The sequence below is a fragment of the Neodiprion lecontei genome, chromosome 3 (assembly GCF_021901455.1).
Source record: "Neodiprion lecontei isolate iyNeoLeco1 chromosome 3, iyNeoLeco1.1, whole genome shotgun sequence".
Classification (NCBI taxonomy): Eukaryota; Metazoa; Arthropoda; class Insecta; order Hymenoptera; family Diprionidae; genus Neodiprion; species Neodiprion lecontei.
In genome coordinates this window covers 1620195-1639329 of record NC_060262.1, presented here as the reverse complement: position 1 = coordinate 1639329, position 19135 = coordinate 1620195, and the positions used below count along the sequence as shown (strand labels likewise).

At 34.9% G+C, this 19135-nt stretch overlaps 1 protein-coding gene across 4 annotated transcripts in view; it reads right to left on the bottom strand.

The window, feature by feature from the left end:
* The window catches only part of LOC107226934 (transcription factor CP2-like protein 1), a 29312-nt gene that overhangs the window by 8516 nt on the left and 1661 nt on the right, over positions 1–19135 (bottom strand). For 2 of the 4 annotated variants that reach the window (XR_006903389.1, XM_046734661.1), the window contains exons 2-9: positions 18558–19050; positions 13561–13702; positions 7388–7468; positions 5294–5533; positions 4417–4561; positions 3831–4067; positions 3252–3500; positions 2084–2160 (exon numbers count right to left, since the gene is read on the bottom strand). Coding sequence is in view for 3 of the 4 variants with exons in the window: in XM_046734661.1 (XP_046590617.1) it covers positions 2084–2160; positions 3252–3500; positions 3831–4067; positions 4417–4561; positions 5294–5533; positions 7388–7468; positions 13561–13702; positions 18558–19050 (1664 nt within the window). In the remaining variant the exon portion in view is untranslated. Of the gene's footprint in view, positions 1–2083; positions 2161–3251; positions 3501–3830; positions 4068–4416; positions 4562–5293; positions 5534–7387; positions 7469–13560; positions 13703–14703; positions 14896–18557; positions 19051–19135 lie in introns of those variants that run through there. The other 2 variants (XM_046734663.1, XM_046734664.1) reach the window with 2 other exon arrangements.

The following is a 19135-nucleotide window of genomic DNA, read 5'->3' as shown; positions in this document are numbered from 1 at the left end:
CCTGGCCCGGGGACGTGTTGTCGGTTCCCCTCTGCCGGATTGCACCGGTTTCAACCAGTTTAATACCCCCACACGCAACACGCAACACGCTCCCTCCAATACCTCCTACGACACACACGCAGGTTCATGCATGCATAGGTACGCGTATAAGAGCGAGGATAGTATTGGTAACGATGCGGCATCGGCGACAATAATAATAACAATAAAAACAATAAAAACAATAACGGTAATGATAGCGATAAGAACAACAACAATGACAACGATGAAAAGAAAACAAGAGATATCTAATCGTAAAGGTGATGTCGTAATCATTATTATCATCAGCGTAGTTGTCGTATAAAAATATGCGGTAACCGTTGCCTATCGTACACGAGCATTCTTCATACAAACTTACTCTCTCTCTCTCTGTCTGTCTTGATTATTCGAGATTTAGTTTATAACGATTTGTCGTTGTACCTGCCTACCTATCCTACGCGTATACAGTATTTAAACAAACACGTCGTCGAGTTTGGAATATTTTTTTTTTATTTATTTCAAATGATATTCTTCGTTCCGTTTTATGGTCCTTGTTTTTTTTTACTTCATCAGCTGTTGCTAGATTTAATTAGCGATAATTTGTTTTGGTGAAAATTCTAGGGAGAAGGGGGAGAGAGAAAAATTCAGGAGTGTGTGTGTATAGCGGAGTTTGTGTTTTTTTTTAGTTTTCTTCCACTGTCGCGAAGCGAGTCAGAATCTACCGGATTTTATCGGTTTTGCAACTGTGTCAATTTGGTATTTGGAAGAATTGGTTAATGTACAATGTGGGTACTTTTATGTTGTACTTAGACGTATCTCTATGAATGTTGAATTTTTTAACATAATTGAAGGAGCGATGTCGGAGTCTGTATGCATGTATAATGCATTAGAGTGTTTTTAGAAAAAAATAATTTGCGGTTTTGTACCTCGTTTGGCGGCAGTTATTGTTGAAGGTCGTACCTATTTGTTGAAGGTGTAAAAGCTTCAAGCAATGAGAACATACTTATAGATACCAAGTATTAAGACTGGATATTGGTATTCGAAGTAGCTGGTCGAAACGATAATCGATCGAAAGTGAAATGAATTTTGTGTCAATTTCTTTCTCCTTTCTTGTCGAATTTTTTGTTCATCCCTTTGAAGGAAAAAAAATTAATTTCGGGGCTAAAATTTTACTTGGATATCATTGTATAAGCAGGCGGCGAAAAGATTGCGAGACGTGCAGTGGTTTCAATTGCATAGGTACGTGTTAAGTTTATGTTTTTTTTTTTTTCACCGTTAACATTGTAATAGGCGAGAATTGACGTCTCGTCATTTATTACAATTGTAGGCGATACAATGTATCAAACGCGTTTAATTTTTTCACTGATACGACACGGAACGTGATCCGACAGTTTAACATTCGACCTCGAAAGTTCGCCGTTGCTAATCTCTACGCGGACGTGCATATGTGTCCGTAGTTTTTTCGGCCCAGTTTGCAAGCTAACACTTTTCATCATACGTACAATGTATGTACGGCACGCATGCACATACCTAACTATATAACTCGTATGAATCGAAATGATCGTTACTGTCAACGGAATTCACGCATAATGCTGTATATATGTAACAATGTGTACATATTATACGTGTATATATATATATACATGTCCACCTATATACGTGTGTGAAATACATATTCGGCTTGAATTAATATCATTCGGTTGGATGGGATGTATCCGGATTTTGTCGGTGATTAAGCGCATGCGGTGACGTAATAATAAACCTGTATTACACATATGTACGTATGTGCATACATATTGTGTGGATATATAAATATATATATATATATGTATATAAAATTCGGTCAAACGAGGTCATATATATACATGTGTATATATTTTATGTATGGAATTTAGAATGTGCCGTTGCTCCCGGACGAGCCGACTAATTATAATTCGTGTAAATTTCGAGAACATGAGAATAAACTGCATCGAGCTAGATATAATAATGTATGAGCACGCTGGCTTCGGAATTGACGGAATGGTTGATGCTAGTTTTTTTTTTTTTTTTAACGACTTTCACTACTCACGCTGCATCGCTCGGAGCAAAGGGACTGCCGTCGTTTTGTGGATCTGGACTCGGCGACGTCAAACAATCGAGTGGAATCTGTAATCGCAAACGTAATACGTATATTACATGTATATACATACACATATGCATATTTGCTTGTACGCGGGGAATTATATTCGAATTTAACCAACGTCTGAACATCGCCGTTTTTTATTTTTTATTCAAAATTTTTATCAGAAATTGTACAGACTCTGAAACGGTATCCGAAATTTTTGCAGATTTTTTATTCAACTGGTTAATTATTTATAAATGTTGAGAGTGATTTGGAAAAGGAGCTTATTTAAGATTCTTAAAACGTTCTCGGTAGACTATTTCTTCTTTTTCAAAAGCTTCGAGACCGGATCCATGAAGAGCCGATTATTTTTCTTTCCTTTTTAACAGTTTTAATCTTTTCGTTTAGCTAAAAAATTGTATACACGGTTTGAAAATTACAAAAATATTCTCAAAACTTTTATTTTCAAACAAGAACATTTCTAGACCGGTTTCATTATGTACGAATGAAAAACAGACAAAAATCGCTCCGTAATCGAAATGGTTGAGAAACGTTGTATGTGAAAAATAGAAGCTTTGAGAATTTCCCCGGGAATTTTCTGGCCGTTCAAATAATGTTTCCGTTGTTCACAAAAATTGAAGGTGCTGAAAAAGATGGAATAAAAATCAGCCCAATGTTTGAAGTAGAAAATACAGTTACCGAGAATTTTTTGAGAATTTTAAAAAATGTCCTCTACAAACTCACTTTAAATATGCATGAATAATTGCGAAGTTGAATGAAAAATTTGTAAAAATTCGGGGTTACTGTTTGAGAGTCGGGACAGTTGCAAAAAATTTTTATAAAGTCAACTAAAAATAGCGAAGGTCAGACGTTGGTCGGGTTTGCATGAAATTCGCCGTGTGTAACGTCGGTATCAAACGAGGAGAATTCTCCAACTAATTATCGAGTTTTGAAGTTGGAAAAAGAAAAAAAAAAAAAAATGCCGAAGATATTTGCAAGACGAGACGAGAAGGAAAAAAAAGAAAAAGAAGATAGATTAGACTCGTCGAAATGATCGTTATTACAGTTGGTGTTATTTTTTTATTATTTTTATTGTTTTGCGTTGTTGTTGTTATTATATTATCATTATACTGACGTCCGAAAGTACGGTGCAGTCGTAGCTGGGCTGGTACTTGTCCTGTTCGTGGGGAGGCCTCCTGAACACCTTGTCACGATCCTGTTTATGCTTACGGTCGGCTCCCTTCAGCTTGAATACTTTGACTTGGCAGGAGGCTGCGTGAAGCCTCGTTCCTCCCGCTACGCGCGTCTCCACCTGGATGCGGAAGGGGACGCCTTTCTCACCCCCGTGTTTCTTAGGGGTGAATTCCGTGCTTATGCAGTTGACCTACGTACGCGTGGAAAATGATGATTATTCCCGTTCGATGTACTTCCGCTCGATAAGTGTTTGCACGTTAGAAATGACGAGAAGGAAAATGGTAACGCAATGTAAGAACTCTCGTTACGAGACCGCTCGATATATTTCCGCTCGCTATCTTTCCTCTGGGTCTACTTGCCTACTCGTTCTATGTAATTTACTTACCGGGATTTTTTTTTTTTTTTTTTTTCGAATTGCAAACCTAAAAATCATTCCGCGTTACGAGACCGCTGGTTGTTTGCCCGCTCCATAAATTACCGCTCGTTACGCGTAGATAATTTCCCTGCTTGTTTTGCGTACCTTGATGTAAACCCCGACCTCCTTGGTTGGGTCCCACATGAATTCCACGACGTTGCTGGAGGGCGAGGGCTGACGGATGTCGACTATGCCGTAGCTCAGGGGTACGTCGACTTCGAGGAGACGTTCGCCGGGCCTCGTTCTCTGCCAGGCGAGCATTTGTTCGCGTTCGGTGTACTGGAGGCGGCGCTCGTGAAAGCATATCCTTATCGAGGACTGGAACAAAAATGTCGGGTATCCCTTAAAGCGGAAAATTGTAGAACTGTTCGGCCGTTAATCTCACGAATTGCGTATTCAATTCTTGCATACAACGCACGTTTGATTATTATTTTAAATTTTATTTTACGTTGGGTTGGACAAATTTTATCGGTTGATTTTTTTTTTCTTTTTCCTCGATCACGCGTGTATACAATGTGTGTAATTTTATCGGTCTCAATATATTTTACATTTTACTTGATAACGAATGATCAAAAAAGCGTTGCGTGAGATTTTTAAATCACAAACGGCACGAATCTGTCTCAAGATGATATTTCGTATGTTATACGCATGCTGATGCGCATAATTAGGTCATGGTACATAATGAAAATACCTTTAAAATTTTTCCACGATAACCGGACAAATCACCCAGTTTCTTCAGCTTGATCTCGTACGATTGACCCTGATTCAGATAGGTCAAAGTTTCCTCGTTTATTTTTGTCGCTATACTGGTTGCAGCCGCCAATACGTACTGGAATCTGTAACGTTTATTCATTATTATAATAACAGTGATAATAATTTTGCAAGCGATATTGTCGTAACATTTACACATTTATATCCATCTTCTCAGATATTATATATATATGATGAACAACGTTTTGTAATAATTGCAGAAAATTGCGTCATGGAGGCGCGTGTTTTGCTTGTCGTTGGATTTATTTTTTTCTTTTTTTGCGAATTTCAATACGTCACACGGATCAAATGCAATGACGTTCGCGTATCGACAGGTTCAACGCTTCTTTTACCTCAATATGTTATTTTTTTTTTTTTTTATTCCCGACTGAACTACGACGTTGACTTTTTTTACCCGAAAAGCGAGACGAAAGTGTCATATTATTCCCTCTTTGCTTTTTTTCCCCTCATCTGTGGGGGGAAAAAAGTAACGATTTTCTCCCGCATTTGTATTTTGATTTTTCCGGTGTTTCCGGTTTTCTCTCTTTCTTTTCTATTTTCATGTGCATCTCTTTCTGTATTACAGTAAACTTCGATTAATATTATAGTTTTCATACCGATGGATCGTGTAAAAAAGGGAAACACTTTCAAGTCAATAATGTGGAGCCAGAGTCGAGTCGGGAATAAAGTCCTATGCGTAACGTAGGAATAAAAGTCGATTATTCCCTTGGTACGCAATGTAATATTTTTTTTTTCACCTCTCTTATTATCTAAAAACGCACGGGGATCGACACAAGATCGCAAGCATTTCCGTTTACCTGCAATCTTCGTTGCACTCGATTCCCTGCTGCGACGATGACACCTGATTACCGACACCGGATGTCGCCGAGTATTCGTTGTCGTTCGAGTACAAGAGCTGGTGAAGACTGTTGGCCGTTTGTCCCGTACCGTTGTGACCGTTGTTGTTGTTGTTGTTACTGTCAGCCTCCATGACTCCGACGACGGACGGTCCGTTTCCGGTTTGAATGTTGATACCGCGTTGCGACACATGATTCAAACTGGCGGGAATCGAACAAGGAATGTGAAGAAAAATTTTCGATAATTAATAAATAAGTAATTAAAACTTTGTTCAATTAAATTACGCAAGTGACATTACAGGTTTATACGATACGACGATCGTGGTTTTTTTTTTTTTTTATAACTAAAATATGACACCTTTTATTTATTTTTTTTTTGCACTCTTGAAAATTGTTTGACATACGTATAAACTATATAGAGTTTCGATAACGACGGTGTAAAAATTTCCACTCATTTTCGCATTATTTTCATATCGCTAATTTCTTGCTTTTATCGGTTAGTTGCAGTGTCGTTTTTTTTTTGTCTTTATTTTTATTTTTTTTATCTTGTCGTTCTTTTCTAACAATCCGTCTACTCTTTCCCCCGTACACATATAATACACATTACGTATATACATTCAATTCTCTTTCTTTTCATCAATTTTATCCAGGCATATGTATTTATATTTGAATCTGTTTATACACGCGTAATATATTGTACTCACAAAAGGTTGAAGAGAAGCGAGGAAGGAGTCGCTGAATCTACTTCGGTCGGAGTTCTCATTTCAAAATTAATCTTTTCGTTTTTCTATTCGATACTTTTCTTTATACATGTATATGTATGCAGTTTATACTACGAAATAAAAAAAAAGATTTGAAAAAAGTAAAAAAGTTAAAGAAGCAGAAATTTGGAACTCGGAGATGTCCCGTGCAACGCGTATACGCGTATACCTGTAAGACGGTCGATTCGTAAGGCTCGGCGACAGCACGTGTGTATTTAATAATGTACAACGCGATCGAAAGCCACTTGGCGACTAGTAGGTATAACATAATGTGTAAGTGATCTCGGCAGCTGCTTGTTGACGCGATCTCACAGTTCTCTTGCGATACACATAAGCATAATACGCATGTGTACGTGCGTATCTTATGTGCACAGTGAAAGAGCCGGAGAGACAGATCGAGACGAAGCGAAGTAAATTGTCGAGTCGCGAGAGAAATAGAGAGAGAGAGAGAGAGAGAGAGAGATGAGAAATCGAAGGAAATCGTATCAGAGTCAAGTTAATGCACACTATTAGGTATTGATCAATGATTTATGGAATTTTTGTTACACACGTAATACGTTTAATATATATATATATATGTATATGTATATAGACGTAGACGTGTGTAATTATTGAAGTGCAGTAATATGTATGTATGCAAGTGTGCGTATATATCACGTTTATACATACACTGAGCTACAGAACTGCGTAAAAATAATTATCTTTATCGAACGAGCGGTGTACGTACATGTAATAAGTTTACTTGTATCCATGATAATATTGGACAAACTTTTCAGAGAGAGAGAGAGAGAAAGGAAAGGAAAAGGGAGAGAAGAAAATTGTAATTGACATGATATTTATGCTTGCATTTGTACTTGAATATTATAGGATGATGCAGCAAAAGTCTGCGGCGCGTTTTCTTTCTTTATTTTTTGTTTTCAACGCACGTTGCAATTGTGAAAATATATGCTCGAATGGTATATATGGATAAAGCAAGTCGGATTTCATAAAATATGTATAATATTGAAACGGAGCAATAATATAATTTATTTTCCGTGACGCGGACATTCCTATATTCTATATTTGTATATGTATATAAATAATGTACGCATGTGTGTTCTTTAGTAACACAGACGCATTGATCTTTTCTTGATATTGCAATTTTCTTGTTTCTTTTTTTCTTTGTTCGCAGTCTCTTGCAATTATTAACGATGTAAAAAATCTTGCGCGAGATGATAAGGAAGGGGGCAGAATAGGGTAAAAGAGAATGTGAAAATTGTAATAAATCACAGAGCGTGACTCGAGGGGTTTTTACCTTGGATTGTTGTGATGATTTTCGGGCGACGGTGCTTCCTGTTTGAAAACTGTCAATGACGGCAATCCCAGCAACGCCTCGCTGAAACATATTTTGTTGAAAAATCAATATGACAAAGAAAATAATAAAATTCGTTAAGACGCGGTATTATAATTGTAGAGACGAAATTTCGAGAGAAGAACTTGAGGGAAAATTACAACATTTTTTTTTTTAAATTTCTAATTGGGACGAGAATAATGTATAAAATCGGAAAAATTATAACATAAAATGATAAATAACGATCTGTTGTACATCTATTGTAATATCGTGCGTATATAGGTGTGAGAAAAATAGACGCGATATAAACTAGCTGAAAGCGGTTCGTTATCTAATCAAAATCTATTAGGTACGCGTGTTATACCGCACGATATAGGTATACGTATGGTTAATACTATATAATATGCGAGCACGAGGTATAATATATTAATATTACGTTTTTTTTCACCTCGGTTTTACGCACAGCATTTTGCGTTAATTTTATTTTTCAATAAAGTATCTTCGCACCGTCTGCAGCATCGATTAATCGTGTCATTTTCACAATTGCCATTTAAAACTGTAATAAATATATACGATCGAATACTTTTCTCGTATAATCAAATATCGAGAATTCAATTGTTTTCTTTCCTTTTAAAGTTTCGATGAATTTATTCTTACTACTATACATATATATATATATATATATATATATAAGCGACGTACGATGTTGAGCCATTTTATTAAAAAAAAAAAAAAAAAAACCGGATCGATACGCAATCGGGGAGATGAATAGAGAAAAGAGAGAGAGAGAAAAAAAAAAGAAAAATTCCGTCAGGAATCACATTTTCTGTGACGAGTGGTGTTTTTTTTTTTTTTTTTTTTCTGCTCAATTTCGGCGCCGATTGCTTGATAATAAATATTGCAAGTATACGTGTGTAAAGGAAACGAACCTGAATTAAATAATGAGAATATGTATATTAAAGATACTGTTTTTATAATAGAATTTGCGATTATAGCAGTATTGTGTGCAGCATGGAAAGAATATAAAAGGTTGATCGAGTGGATACGGATAGAAAAAAATGTATGTCTTCTTGGCTGATTGCGAGATACGTTTAAGACGAAAACAAAATTAAAGCCGAACGAGAACTGCTATTGTTTTTTACTACGCGATTACCGGGCGGCATCCTTTTCCGTTTCAACTGGTTAACGCCGGTTTTGCAGAGCGAATGAGTGAATGAGAGGGGGTCAGACGATTCGGTTATATCCGGTAAATTAGACGGTCGAGAATAGTGTATGTATGGCGATGATCGGATAATGGTGGAGAGAGAGAAGAAAAACTGAATCAGCAAGTAAAATAAAAATAACGATTATTGACGAGAATTTTATTTTTAAATAAAATGGTCTTGTTTTTTTTTTCAATTTTTTTTTTTCTTCTCTTTCGATTCGGAGTTTGAAAGTTTTACGCGTGGTATGTATTACGTGTATGTATTGTATATATATATGTAGAGTGAAAGAAGAAGAGGAAAAATATGTTATCGTAAAATTAACTTCCCCACTTTTGAACCTCGGTGAATGACTGTTAATCTATTTATAATTTACTCATCTGTTTACTACGATATTAATATTGCGGGTGATAATTTACGTTTGTTACGTATGTACATGTCTATATGTATATATATCGAGAGGTTCTCCTGAAAAGACTCCGTTCGACAATTGTAACTAATCTTAGTTTACAGGCTAGGCGTAGCCAACTTTGGGAAAATGTTACTAGCACGGTAGGCAGGCGATTCTTAAGATGTTCCTTGCTTAGCTCATTTTTTTAAATGTATAAGTCAAAAAATTTGTGACAAATATTGAAAACAAAATTGTCGTAAAACCTATATATATATATATATACAATGTAAAAAGCAGCTGTGCGATATAATTAAAAATTCGATGTTTGCACAGTTGTGTTATTCTATTAATGACATTTATGTGTATATATATATTCTATATATATGTATATGTATAATCGTCGAATGGAGAAGCTGGGTTAATTTTTCACATTTTAAATGACTCTTTCATTTACACGATGAATGCGGGGAATTTCCGGAGCCGTTATACCAACTACACAAAAAAAACAAATAAATAAATAAAACGTATCACCACACATGTGCCGAAGAAGTACGCAAATTTGTTTTTTACCCTATTCATAAGTTTCGCGTTTATAAAAACGTTTAGCGAGCTTTTGTTTTCATCCAGGTGAGAGTTGGAAAAAAAAAAAATTAAAATTATATTAAAAAAATAAATAAATAATAATAATAATACATAATTGTAGATTTTTAACGGATTCTGGATTTTTGTCTTTTCGTAATTGTACGATATAAATTAAAAATTTTGAATTAAACGCGTGTATAATAACTGATACAATTACACTATGATTCTGAAGTAAGTCGGATGATAATGGAGAATGCTGCTGATGTATAATATGTATATAATTGGACCAATTAGGTGTATTTAATAAGCGCGGTAAAATTGACTCGATCAAACGATCTTACCTATATATGTATATTAGACTGTATTAAAAAAGTCCGACTATCACTTCTTCCTTAAATAGCGTTAGATCCTTAAATAACTTTTCAAACTTTTATGATACAGTCTATTATACATGTATGGGTATACAATTTATGCGTAGGAATTATCGTATTTTATTTGCGTAAATATTACCGCTTCACTTGCGCATCGTGATGCATGTAGGTGCTTATATTTATTAACTAGAATCACATACTCGACCTCGTACGCACATTTACCGAGACAATTAACCTGGCAGATTACAAATGCAATTTGTTCGTCCCACATGCATACAGCTATATCGTGCAATCTACGGCGATGTTGTAGAATTGAAAATAGCCACAAGGATGAAATTGAAAACGATAACAGTGACAACAAACAAAAAAAAAAAAAGAAACAAAAATACGTCATTCTGTAAATTAAACAGCTCATTGTTTATACATCATGTGAGAATACACCTGTTATGCGGTTACGTGCAAAATTCAAAGATATCGAAAAATTGTTTCCATGTACTATTTAAGCCTTATTTCAAAAGAGAAAGGAAAAAAAAATTGTTTTACTTTTCGTTTCAGTTTGTTTTTTCATTCGGTTATAATTTTTAATCGTTATTATGCTCTGTTTGCAACGTGACAGGTGGTTTTAACTGTTATCATACATTCATTACCCAAACTTCTTCAAACTGGTCTAAACCAAGGGATGTTTAACTTGTGAGAAAAAAGTGAAAACCGTGATTACAATATCTCGTGATAATTAAAATTTTACAGAGTGATTGGGAGGCGTTTTTTGACGGATAAATTGTACTTTGACCGAGTGATTTCTCATGATTTCTAAGATATGATATGACATACATGTATGATTTCTTAAGATCACAAAAATAATTTTGTAATCTTAAATGATTTCGAATTATTATCAATGATTACCAATTTTAAAAAATTTTGCATCTATATTACCGATTTCGACGATCAGTGTGAAATTTGGAGATTAGGTACGAAATCATTTCGAATAATATTCACACCGTGATTAATCGAGCGAAATATCGTAAGATTGAGGATGATTTTCATTCGCCTGACCTACGGTATCTTTCATCATTTCTTACCGATTTTTACCCTCGATCATCCTTCTACCGTAACAATAATTACATCATTCGATGCACTCAACGTTGGTATATTTTTAAATAAATTTGTTACAGTTTAATCAAAAAACAAAAAAATTAAATAAAATATCAATTTTACTCAATCACACTTTTCTACACTCGTTAATCGTCACCGAAGATCGAGATGAAACCAATCATTATTGTTATCCGTATTATTATTAATATAGAGTCACAGTTTTTGTTTTTCTTTTTTCAACATTCATCTTGCTTCAATAATTTTTTTTTTTTTTGTAATTTCTGCTTGTCTTCATAGTTTCTTTTTTATTATTCGGAAAAAATTAACCACCGAGTCAATAATTGGCCTATCGTAAACCTCGCTTCTTCATATTACATGTATTAATAACAGGCACGCAAGTGTCACACGTGCCTTCGTTACATGATGTGTTTCACACACGCGTTACGTATACATATACATTTCTGTACACCGCTCTGTATAATTGCGGGGTCCCCCCCCCCCCCCATTATCATTAATGTAATTATTATTGTTACTATTATTTTTAAACGTTAAATTATTAATCGCAATAAACGATGAAACATTAACGAATTATGAGAACAACTGGTTAATCGTGTGTAAAACTTGACGAAGCTCGACTGTCACACGTGACAAATTTTACGTACGCGTGCTCGTGTAGGTATAATGTACTTATCGCGTCGCGAAAGATTTTTACGCACGCTGCTTTTGCTCGATACGCCTACGCGAATATAATAAATATACAAGTTTTCGCGCTGGCACAGTTTTGCTCTCTCCCACCATTCGTTCCCTCTGTTATACGAGTGATATTCTCCCCACCCCCGTCCCATCGACTATTTGCGACAATCTTGCCAATTTTTAGTCCCCCCCCCCCCCCCCCCCCCTCCACCCCCACCTAATTCCGCGTTGCAGTCGGCACTTTGCGTATAGGTGCTCACGCACTGGTTGTACGTATACGGGGTGATGAAAAAGTATGGAAATTATACACGTGGAAGTGTCGCGTGGTTGGGTGAAAAAAGAGGAGATTGAAAAGAAGAAAAAGAAAAAAAAGTTAAAGGATTACAGAGGTTAAATGTTGGGGCAATTTTTATAACGAGGGATTCGACGGTGATATTTGATTATTAACCTTGAATCTCATCTTGGAAGGTTATTTTGAAAGCAGCATTGATTTTTCAAACGGAATGCCAGGTTTTTGGTGTCGGTAAATTTTGGAAAAGTTTTATACTTCAAGATTAAATTTGAAAAGTTAATCGGGACTTAAGGATTGAAAATTGACGATTTTTGTGTAAAACATTTTTCTTGCTTGAAAGATACGGATCCTGAAAATTATCCGCGTTATTGTTAACGAGCATACTTTTGACCTTTACCTGACCCGTAGTGGTCACGTTTATCTTAAATTTTAATACATATTTAAACGTGAGATCGTGGAAAAAGAAATATTTGTAGAAATTTTTTCAGGCAAATTTTTTGTCTCAAACTTGTAAAGTAATTGGTTGAATGAACGAAAAAAAAAAAAAAAAACACACCGGTGTTCACAATCCTTAAAATAATTTATAGACGATAATCTGATTATATATTTACTGTAATAAAATGAGTTGTTTCTCATTTTAATTGGCAGAAGTGTACGAATTAATTGGTGAAAAAAATTGTCAGGTGTTTACGATATGAAACTCAGTTTTTTTAATACGATTGAAAATATTAGTTTCGATTAGACAAGCTTCACTCGCGCTTTTTAATCTTTGTTTAACCCATTGAGTCATAGTGGCAAAAGTATCCTTACCGCCTATTTTATAACCATCTTTTTTACACTCGGAGAATTTTGGAAAATATATTTCCTTGCGGTTTTTTGATATTTTTGGTAGGAAATTAACAGCTTTTTTCAATGCTCGAGAGTAATTGTTGCGACGTAATGTAAGTTGTTGTTGTTTGAAACAGATTGATTGAAAAAAACACGGTGAAAATTGAAGGGATAATTCATTTACGATAAAGTTACCCCTCTGCGCGTAACATACATGTTTTACACTAATTATACGTGTCTGGGATCGCTGATTACGAGTCTTGAAATCAAATTTACAAAAGTACCGAGATGGCGGATCCAACATGGCGGACGATAATTTCAAATTCGATCGAATCCAGAGAAAAAAAACTCTGCCCAGGGGTTTTCCGGGGTCACTGATTACGAATCTGAAATCAGATTTTGAAAATTCAGCATAGCGAATCCAATCAGCGACCTCGAAAACTCTTGCATAAACTTTTTTCACCGGATTCGATCAAATCCGAAATTTTTACCCACCATATTGGATCTGTCATATTGAATTGTTGAAATCTGATTTCAAATTCGTTATCACTGATCCAGAAAAGCGTGGAATACTATCTTGTTTTGAAAGTTGACGCAGCGCAATAATGCTTGAATCAAAGGGTTGAAAAGATTGCTGATAAGAAAAAGAAAGGAAAAAAAAACAAAAACCCGAAATCTCAACGCACCCCATGTTGTACGATGCTACCGCGGTGGCCAAATCCGATGCCGCTAAAACCGAAAGCGAACCATCGAAATCGGCGGCTAGATGCTCGGCGAGATCTTCGACCTGCGTCGACCATCCCTGTCTCGAGTCGTTGCTCAGCGAGGCTGAAAATTAATGAATTTTTATTAACAGTTGTACGAAGTCGAACTGATGTATAATTCAGGGAGAGCGTATATTTTATATTTTCAATTAAAAAATTTTACTTCTCCGGCCGGATCGAGTAATAATATAAATAATAAGAGCGATATAATGCGTTGATAAAGTGTTGAATTATTTATATTCGCATGTCGTATAAAATAATATAATTACAGACATCCAGCATCGACGTATTTCATCGTTTCATTTACATCTACACGCGTATAGGAGATAAATATAATATGTATATGTAGGCATGTATAATGTGAAATAAATATGCAATCGGTTGACTGCTTGGTTATTGTACCAATTGAGGAAACAATGGTAATAATGATAATAATGATAATTATTGTTATTACAATAGTATGTGGCATTAGTTTATAGAGAAGAAAAAAAAAATTAAAAGTCTGAAAAAGAAGAAAATACGTACAACTAGGTATGATATCTTTCTTTCGTTTCAAGTCATTATGTGTGTGTGTGTGTGTGTGTGTGTGTATTGTGTATGGGAAAAAATTTGTGAAATACTAATTCAAATCAGAGAAATGATAACCCGGATAGATTGACGATTTGACGAGTCGTTTTGACGATGATAAAGAATTTCCGAGGAATCGGCCGAGTTTTACTTGTTGTTTACTTCTTATACATTCATATCGCGGTTCATTTCATTCACAGTTTTACTGATTTTCGCTAATGGTATATTTATAAAAGCTTAATTGGCGTTTAATATAAGGAAAAAGAAAAAATTGAAAAAAAAATAATCAAATTCCAACGTGATTATTCAAAGTTTTGAAAAAAATTCAAAGTGTTTTTATTTACGTACATCAGTGTTTTCTTTTCTTTTTCTTTTTTCTTTTTCTTTTTCTTTTTCAATATTATACCATATTGTTTTTGATTGTATGATATATTTTTTTCCTTTTATTCTTTACGTTTTTTCTTTTTTTTTTTTTTTTGATCGTTTGATGGTTTTTACCTTGAAAATTGTAAAACGATTGATGATAACTGGACATTGTTGTGGTATTTTGTCTGTGTTTCCCTGCTGCGAGAACGTTGCTACTAACGGTGGAATTTTGGTAACGAAATGCGGCTGCTGAAGAAGACGACGATGATGTGTAATTTGACGTTAATTCGTTCGTATGATAATTTCGATTTATTACAAACGGTGCCGCGGTGGATTTCGATCTCTCCTGAACGTCTGACCATTTCATTTTAATTGAATTATTATTATTATTATTATTATTATTATTATTATATTTATAATTTCAAAGAAGATCGAATCAGATATTAAGTGGGTTATTTTCAATTTTTTTTTTTTAATTCTGTTTTATTTTTTTTCCAAGTCTTTTTTGTTTCGTTCTAGTCATAAATTGTGAAAAATTATCGACGACTGAAAATGATAAATCGCGATTCTTTTCACCCTTAACGACGAGTCACTTTCACGAATCCTGCGTAAAGTTAATCAATTTTCAGATTATTTGACTATAACGGCGCTTTGTCGCGGCTGTCGTTCTACGTACAGCTGAGTGTGAAATAACAATAATTGAGAAAACTGGGATGCGGCTACTCGAATACACGAATGTATAAGATTTAATAATCTTTGAGCTTCGAAGTTCTCTCGGCCACAGTTATACATGGTCTTATCACTACCCGCTTAACATCGCAACCACGTGGATCAGTAATGGCGTCTAAAAACTTGCACGTTGTTGTATTATAGGGTTCAAATGTCAAATCATCCGGTTATAACGTTTCTATCTTATAAATTACTTTCGTACACTTGATTGTATACGCAAACACACACACATATATATATATATATATATATATTTGAGGCATTCCGACGCCAAACCGACCCAAGTATGACCCCCTCACCCCATCGGCGATTTTATTTATTTTTAAGCATAGTGCGGAGCGTGTAAAAAATATATATATATATATGTATATATTTCGCAACACACGCACGATTTTCGCGTTTTTATTTTCTTCTGCGGGAGTAGCAGAAAAAAAAAAAAAAAAAATAACGAACTCTGAAATGTAATTTTTAAAAGAGATAATCAGATGACGAAAGGTGAATTGTCACCGAATAGAATGGCTACTAATCATTGACAGTTTAAAAAATTTTTTTTCTCATTTTGTATCAAGATATTATTGCGTTTCTTTTACTCTTAAGAATATCGAACAACGTGACGCTGAATCAAAATAAGAGTATATCGCGTTATTCCCGAGTTTGATTTTACCGGCATACACACGAAAGTCAACTCGGTAAAATATTAATAAAAAAAAAAAAAAAGTTTGTTTTGCCTTCTTGGTACGCAATAGTCTAATCTTTTGTCGAGTTTGAAATTTTTTTGATCACGGGTCTGATTTTTATTGCACACATCTTTTTAATTATTTGTTTCGCCTTTAGCTTCCAAATCAAAAGCTCGTTCACTTCTATCGTTGTCTCACAAAATTTTCGTTTCTTAACGAAGAATTCGTGAGAAAAAATTTAATGCCTATCGATCAGGATCATTTTTTCGAAAATTGTGTTTTTCTTTTTTTTGGTGTTTTTCGGAACAGTGAAAATCAAACCTGTAGTTGAATAAAATCTAAAACTCGGTGAAAGATTCTTTTCTTGTACACTTTATACCCTGATTGAAAAATACATTGTATTCGCAAAATCGACGTATATTAATTACGAGCGAAATTATAACATCCGCTACAAGATTGTCGTCCTAGTTACTTTTTTGCGAAGCAAATTATTGTCTCTCAATTCAGCAACATCGATACTGTTTTTATTTTCATTTATTTTGCAACTTCAACGGGCGTGAAAATAAAACGACAAAAAAATAAAGAAAAATATTTACTACGGTTTAAATGGAATGTAATACATAATTATACTTTTATCTGAATACGTATTGAATTTTTATATTTTTTCAATCGTTTAGGTTTCGGATTTATTTTTATTTTCCGTTTCTATTATCCCTGATTGGCATTTTACACAGATTTATTATAAACAAATTATCGTGGGAAGTAGGTAGACGTCGATGTCTCTCCCCCCCCCCCCCTCCCCCCCTTCAATCTCTTTCAATCCCTCTCTCGACGTCGATTTAATAATTTAATCGACTACCATACACAATAAACAGGCGTTGCTTTTGCTGTTGCAATGCCAGTGAGTTGTCGGTTAATTATTGAACAGTAAGATTAATGATCTCGTTGACAATTTATAATATACGTAGGTATGTATAAAAATGACAACGATGATGCTCGATGCGTCACTGCGTTACACGTTCTTGCGTGGGGGAAAAATTCTTTGCAAACTATCGAAATGACAAGCGTCTGCAAATTTTTACAAGTATTCAAACAGCTGTGTGTATAATTATATATAATAAAATATAATTCGCGAAATTTCTGAACATTGCGCAGAGTTTAAAAAAAATTTTGGCAAATTTTAAATTCTCGTTTTACTACCTTTTGTTTTTTAATTGCGCGTGGAATTTACATTTATCTTATGTTTGGATTTCATTTTTTTCGAAAATCTTGTCACGTGTAGAAAAAAATAAATAAATAAATAAATAAAAATAGAAAACAATGTAAAATGTCATTACACAGGTATTTGAGATTAATAATTTGACGTTAAAGGATATGCAACTACGTAAATACATAAATACGCAAGGATTCGTGTGCTCGTGTCAACGTAAATGTTAACGTACGAGTTGCCGGATATGCGTAAGAGGACCGAGAGTGTTTGATCGTTAAACGCGTGCCTGCGAGTCGAAAGGAAGTCGACAATTTTAGGGACTGACTCGTCTTCTTTTGTACAACGTTGGTCACGTCTACTTTACAGATTATACCTACGTACGACTTGTGCAACGCGTTTATACACGCGTACGCGTCTCTTACGTTCATTACTTACACTTACTTGACAACTTGCTTAATTTCTTAGATGCTAAGTTGCTTCCTACGTCGAGTCATCACCCATTCTTCCATACAATCCAATATTGCACGCTTATACGCACGTATATGTATATATATATATGTATATATATATATATACATACATATATATGAATTTTTTGAGATTCACAAATTGATTCGCGAATGTTTTTTTTTTAGCAGTTGAAAATTTCTACTACTATGCTTGCATTGCGTATAATATTTGAGTACATATTGGTACATCAGTTATCCAGCAGTAGCATCAACGGCAAATAGCAAGTAGCAAAATGCGACATAGATCGCGTGGGTTTAGAAGACTAGGATGTATGTATGTATGTATGTATATATATATATATGTATACTCTACATTGTACGTTATGGCTTTTTGCGTATAACGTACATGCATTGGTACATTAGAGAGAGAGAGACGCACCCGCAGATATATGCATACATATGTGTATACATATATCGTGTGGCGCTCATTGTTAGTCATGATCAGGAAATTGTCGATTGACCTCCGCGTGTTGTTAGTACACTGCATACCTATAATATATATATATATATATATACGTATAAGTGTATGTTACGACGACGTCGACGACGACGCTATTCTGACTATTGCGCATCATTTATTATTATTATTATTATTATAATACTACATATTTATTTATCGTCAGGGTTTCTATTCGTTGTTAAAATAATACCGTATAACAATTGTCGAAGATCGATGGATGAGCGTGATTATACTTCGGTTGAATTATATATATATGAGAAAGTTTGTTTTTTTTTCACAATCGTGATGCATATTTTTCGAAAGTTGAAGAGGGAGAGAGAGAGTGATCAATTATAACAGATGGTGAATAAAGAAGGGAGATGAGAGTAAAAGTATTTGTATTATACATTGATAATACTTACTGTCTTTTTTTACCAATTTATGTTCGATATGTTCACCGATTTGTTGAATGTTATCGACCGAACGACGTTTCAATGAATTTTCTTGCAGTACGATCTGTTGTTTCTGATGATGATGATGATGATTACGATTGTTGTTGTTGTTGTTGTTGCTGTTTGGGTGGGAGGATACGTTGTTGTCGTTATTCACGTGCCGCTGTTGTTGTTGCAACGGTCCAGATTGTTGATGAAATTCACGGGGCGACGAACTGCTCGAACGAATTATTATCAATCCGGATCCGGCGGTTGGATCCGCCGTCGGTGACGATGACGATGCTGACGATGACGACGACGACGACGACGACGACGACGACGACGATGTTGCGACCCCGGCTGCTGTCACTGCTGCTGATACTGTTTGTTCGGATGGAATTGGTGAATAACTTGGCGATTCGGTTTTATCCTCCCAATTTATCATAGCCGGACTGTTGTAACCATTAGATCGTTGAAGTCCCGTCTGTACGGTGGGAAAAATAAAATGATCAGATAATGAAAAGATGTAAGTAAGGATATGTCCGATTATCAATTCGTTGCTTACGAAT